The 6,282-nt window shown below is 33.1% G+C and overlaps 1 protein-coding gene across 2 annotated transcripts in view; it reads right to left on the bottom strand.

Annotated features, from left to right (window-relative positions):
- The window catches only part of LOC111086972, a 9,820-nt gene extending 7,491 nt beyond the window's left edge, over positions 1–2,329 (bottom strand). Inside the window, exons 1-2 of one of the 2 annotated variants that reach the window (XR_002611695.1) lie at positions 2,000–2,329; positions 998–1,074 (exon numbers count right to left, since the gene is read on the bottom strand). Coding sequence is in view for 1 of the 2 variants with exons in the window: in XM_022391953.1 (XP_022247661.1) it covers positions 2,000–2,159 (160 nt within the window). In the remaining variant the exon portion in view is untranslated. The remainder of the gene's footprint in view (positions 1–997; positions 1,075–1,999) is intronic. The other variant, XM_022391953.1, reaches the window with a different exon arrangement.
- Between the last annotated feature and the right edge of the window lie 3,953 nt (positions 2,330–6,282).

Here is a 6,282-nt window from a genome sequence, read left to right as displayed (position 1 = left end):
AATCAGCTGTAGTAGTTACAGCAGCAGTGGTACGATGTCACTGAAGTGGCCAGCCAATCAGCTGTAGTAGTTACAGCAGCAGTGGTGATGTCACTGAAGTGGCCAGCAAATCAGCTGTAGTAGTTACAGCAGCAGTGGTAGATGTCACTGAAGTGGCCAGCAAAGCAGCTGTAGTAGTTACAGCAGCAGTGGTAGATGTCATTGAAGTGGCCAGCCAATCAGCTGTAGTAGTTACAGCAGCAGTGGTACATGTCATGTGGAATTGTGAGTGCATAACCAGTGGAGTTGACTGGAAAAAAAAATTCTCCAAACAGAATTCACAAAACTATAAAAATTAGAAAAACTGCAGTAGAAAAAAAATATGTGGCCAAAGAACAAACAGTAAATTTGAACAATGAAGTAAAAATTCTGTCTGAAAACATATCCTGACAGAGACTGCCAATCGAGAAGTTATTAAGGGCTGCACAGAAGAGAGTAGTCTTACGTCAAATCCATAGTCTTTCCATCATCCATAAAACTAGTAACATCTATGAAAAAAGTTAACAGATTAACAAGTATAGAATTCTCGCGAGTGAATCCATGCTGATTTTCTTTTGTGATATCATATTTCAATAGCTGATTTTGCAGTTTCTTTTTCCAGACTTTCTAGAATTTTTGTCACTGAAGAAAATAACTTCTGACCCGAATAAGCTACGTACTTAGAGTAAAACTAAAACTCAAGCTCACCATTATTATATTAGTAGAGCTAATTAACTACTTATAAAGATTACAATGCATTGTTTCATCAATTAACTATCTCACTGGTAACAATATCTTGTAAAGTTTGGTCAGCTTATGAGATTTAGGTTAGTCCTAAATACACAATTTAAGCTAAATCTTTCTAATAAAGGTATAATAAAGAAAGACAAATAAAATAAAAGTAATTATATCTGATATGGTAACTTGTATTAACCAATATTAGTAATGGGAAGAACAATAAATAAACAAAATACCATACCTTACTAAGGGAATGCACAAACACTAGTTCTTGTCCTAAAACATATTCGTTGATGTATATTTCTTTGGAAACTTGCTCTAACAACACATTAAAAAAAAACTCAGTAGAGCATCCATTTTTATAATGGTATGAGTTTTCAATAACAACCACATAATTGATGTTAATGAGAATATTCTATGACATAGTCATCTTCTTAATTTCATAGTTATTTCACTCCTTGTTGTATATATGTTTAACCTCTATCAATAAAGGCATTCCCTTCCTTTAAATTGATGATTAAACAAAGCTTTCAAACTATCATCCAAGGAGACCTTAACTCCAAACACCAATATTTCAACTGCTTTACTAATAACCACAATGGTACTATTTTACACCTGTTCATTGAAAATAATAGCCTAGAATAACACCACTTCTACATACCCACTTAAATGGCTTATACAACACTTTAGTTCCTTCTTCTCTTTTATCCCATGCAAAAATGAAAGTCAATTTTTTCTTATTCCATCAACTAACTTTTGTAGATAAATAAACATTGCAGTCAACAGGTGGTAATGTTACTCCAATGTTTAAAGTGAATAATAAGAATTGTTCTCGAAGTTTTAGACCAGCTGTCTGCATATTAAGCTTAGTTTGTTGTTTTCTTCCTATTACATTTATCATTGTTATATTCTAATGGCCAGGTCAGGTATCATTTTAAGCTTTTATTTATTGTTTTATATCTGCATAAAAATTTAATTTTGTTTGTGCCATGGTATAGTTGATACATCTAACCTGATACACTTTTAAAAAGCCCCAAGTAGTAGATGCAGTATGGTGCTATAACCTTCCAGGCATAGAAAGAGGGAATGTTATAGGTTAGAAGTCGAAAGTGATTGGAGGAATTTAAAGTGTTTCATTATGATAGTAATATCTAATTCTAAGTTGCTGAAGAGTTCAAGTAACCCAATTTTGTTGTAATTAAGACCATCATGGATGTTAATGTGGAAGAATTTCAACACTTACCTGAAGTGTAATATTCAGTACTGATGCCGCGAGACGTATCCACTGAGAGAGACTGGGCTCGGGATTGGGAGGTTAAAACTAAAGTGGGCAGCAGAACCAGTTTCCCTCGGGAGTTGTGGTCCGTAATGGATGTTGCCTTCTTGGGCAGAAAGAATCGCATCAGGGATAAAGACGTTTTCTGTGGCAAAGGATGACGGAGATGTTGTTCAAATTGTTGTCTGTGGCCTGCCGCATTAACACGTGAACATTTCTTCTCTTCAGTACTTCAAGAATAGGTTATCCATCAATTCAATGCACTGTAGCTTGGCCACTTGTGCTTCCCTTCTAAGTTCATCTGGGGATCAAATAAAAACCTCAAAATACAAACTTATTAAAAGCATAATCTTAATTTAAATTCTCAAAATAGGCAAATTTTATGAAATAACATTTCACCTTATTATCCTTATGATGGGATAAAATAAAAAAATGTTGTTGCAGCCTTATTTAGAAAGACGACTTAAATGTAAGTCTTAGATGGTTCTTTATGATTTTTCTCATTGCTAGATACTCCTATATTTTATTATAATTGGAAACTGATGAAAAAAACATAGATAATTTTCTATTAAAGTTAATTCAATCATCAATAATAATATTCAAAGCCAGAAGTTAATGATAACAGGTATCCTCAACTGACTTTAAATAGAAAAATAGCAACTCTTTTAATATCAGTGTTTCACTGTACACAATGATTGTAAATAATTCACTGCATCAATCTTCCTGATGGTTTGAATGGGTTGTATTATTAAATGAACTCAGGGAACCATTACATTTAGTGTACATGTAATTCATGTCAATTCCATTTTACGGAGATCCACCAGTTTCAATCTTAAATTACTTCTGTGTAACTTGCAGAGATGCATGAAACTGACTTTTACTAGTAACCAAGAATAAACATCATTGATCTTCACAAACTCTCATCTTTAGTAAGAAAGCTTACAGAAACTTTAAGTTATGACACCATCAAATCCAAGGCTTTCACTAGCAGTAATGTAATCACCTTGTAATACACAGGTGCATTCATGGCCTTCAGAGTCTCTTGTTATTTTCATTATGAACTCAAAATGGTAGAAACTACTTATGAGTCAGAAAAAAGAACAATCTAGAACCTGTCTCTTATTATCTTTATGTACAACAAAATAATTTCCAATTCAAGTATCCAATTAAGAACTGATAAAAACTCTTCCTTAAAAGGAAATGTTAGACATTTAAGAAGAAAGAACATTTTAAGAGAATGTAGTACAGCACTAGAAACACTTTACATAACAAGAGGAGACAAAATTAAGCCTTAAGCAAAAGTATTTGAAGGAACAAACATGCAGGAGTATAGAAAAGATAAATAATAAAGATGCTTTCAACAGATTGAAAAGGTTTTGCAAAGAAAGCAATACTGGAAATAATTAAAAACATTTGCTTTTTCGGGATTCTTCTTGATAAAAGGGGGTTCTTTGAAATCTAAACTTACTCTTGTTCTTATTAGTCTTAGTTTAATATAATACTGAATGGTCTTATTGATTGTCCAAAGAGTGGAATTGAATGTAATATCCTTGCAAATGATGTTTTTCTTTGGCAAGAGGACAGCTTTGTTGGAAGGTATGCTCCTTACTTCTGGATTGTGTTTGATTCTGGACAGAAGAATGGACATTTTCTCCTGCTTTATTAAAGAGTAAGATGGTGATCTATATTTATAGTACAGTTGTTTCTGTTCCACATTTATTAGTCTGTAACAGATATGTCTTGTTGATGAACGAATACTCAGGTATGCTGCTTTATAGACATTGGTCTTGGAAAGCTTAAATCTTTTCATTGGTTTAAAGTACATGAGATGTTTTAACTTACTTTGATTAGTTTCTTGTAACTCTTACATGGTAGTTTGCTAAACCCTTTAAAAGCTATATCATAATTATTTGTTCTAAAATAGACTGTGGATGTGTTCTCTATGATTCAGCCCCTTCACCTTTCTTCAGTAAACTTGTTTTCCTCAAAATGCTGTTCTACGGATTTGTTTGGGTACTCTTTGGGACTGTTTTTTCAACTTGCTCTTTTCTTCAACTCTACTAAGTAGTCTTCTCAGTTTGAGCTCAAAAAAGCTAGAATGTCTTACCAACTTTGCATTAGGACTGTTGTCTATTGTATTGCTATTCTGTGTGAACAGCCAGCCATTAATTTCTGTCTGCATTCTTGGTTATACGAAAATCCCTGGAATTGTCTTCCATTTCTACCATTTATTTGTTTTAGCTTTTGATCAGAGATCCTTTTTTTATGGGCTTCATCTTTGGTCTGCTTCTACTTGCATTTTTTCTGCTGGTTAAGCCTCTTGTCGTTATGAAGAATCATCATGATTATGTCATGGAACTCACTGTGTAAATAACATCTTATACAAAGTTGAGCAGGCTTTGATCATGTAGGTATTTTTGGAGTCAAAACAAAAGATATCCTCTGTAACCAGTAACATGAATTTTACAAAGGCCTAGAATCTGTAACGTGTACTACACCTACTTGCAACACCTTAGTGATACTGATTTCATGTATTTTCACAGCACTCAAACTGACACCAGTTGAGTTTTTCAAGCTACATAAAGTATATGTGCTTCTTGCAGGGCTTTAAAGTTTAACATAAAATGTACAGTTCTTATAACCTACTAAAACATAATTATATTTTAGTTATCACTTCCTCTGTCCTATAGCTGCCTAGAAGCTGTATCTTAGTGTAGCTTTCAACCCGTCTAAAAATGCATTTCAATAAAATTAACTTATTTGTTGGGTCTATTACATTTCACTCTTTCCTTACAAGGAACTAAAAAGCGTTCTGTAAAGAAACATCTTGACACAATGAACTTGGACTACATAAGATGTGCATCTTCAAGATTTACACACGTACTGTGACTGCAGTCTTCAGTACTCTACGGTTTACAGCCAGTGGCAGTAATAGAGAGAAGGGTAAAAAAGTAATAAGTCCTATATTCCAAAATAAGAATTTTTACTTGTTTTTTATCACATACATAATAAACCCTGTAAGACAAAGAAAAATTACACAAACAGGTAAAAAAGTGAAAAACAAAAGTAAGTCCTATATCGTGGGAATGGTATAAAATGACAAATTTTGAAATAAGCATTTTACTTTTTTATTATCACGCACATGAGTAACAAACAAATTATAAGAAAGGATAAACAGAACAGTAAGGTTTAATAGCAAGTGTTGAACAATAATGGGAAGCCGTTGATTAGAAAACTTATTAAAAACAGCTTTATTATTAACTCAGTTGGTTTACATGGTTTCAATAACTTGCTTAGGCTTAGCTGTTATTGATTCTGTTTTCCAAAATACTTTTTTACCTGTTTAATTTTCTGTCTGACTTTTTTTCCCATGGTCTTTTTTTCCTTTGTCTTTTTTAGCTAAATTCATTTACAGCATACTGATAATTATGTTACAGTAGTCACTCTACTCTGATGAACACATGTTGTTGGAATCACTGTGTTAAATGTGTTTACAGCATACTGATAATTATGTTACAGTAGTTACTCTACTCTGATGAACACATGTTGTTGGAATCACTGTGTTAAATGTGTTTACAGCATACCGATAATTATGTTACAGTAGTTACTCTACTCTGATGAACACATGTTGTTGGAATCACTGTGTTAAATTCGTTTACAGCATACTGATAATTATGTTACAGCAGTTACTCTACCCTGATGAACACATGTTGGAATCACTGTGTTAAATGTGTTTACAGCATACTGATAATTATGTTACAGTAGTCACTCTACTCTGATGAACACATGTTGTTGGAATCACTGTGTTAAATGTGTTTACAGCATACCGATAATAATGTTACAGTAATCACTCTACTCTGATGAACACATATTGTTGGAATCACTGTGTTAAATGTGTTTACAGCATACCGATAATTATGTTACAGTAGTTACTCTACTCTGATGAACACATGTTGTTGGAATCACTGTGTTAAATGTGTTTACAGCATACCGATAATTATGTTACAGTAGTTACTCTACTCTGATGAACACATGTTGTTGGAATCACGGTGTTAAATTCGTTTACAGCATACCAATAATTATGTTACAGTAGTTACTCTACCCTGATGAACACATGTTGTTGGAATCACTGTGTTAAATGTGTTTACAGCATACCGATAATTATGTTACAGTAGTCACTCTACTCTGATGAACACATGTTGTTGGAATCACTGTGTTAAATGTGTTTACAGCATACCCATAATTATGTT

The sequence above is a fragment of the Limulus polyphemus genome, unplaced genomic scaffold (genome assembly GCF_000517525.1).
Source record: "Limulus polyphemus unplaced genomic scaffold, Limulus_polyphemus-2.1.2 Scaffold1595, whole genome shotgun sequence".
NCBI classification, from domain to species: domain Eukaryota; kingdom Metazoa; phylum Arthropoda; class Merostomata; order Xiphosura; family Limulidae; genus Limulus; species Limulus polyphemus.
The sequence above is the reverse complement of the archived record's forward strand: the minus strand, read 5'-3'. Positions and strand labels throughout refer to the sequence as shown.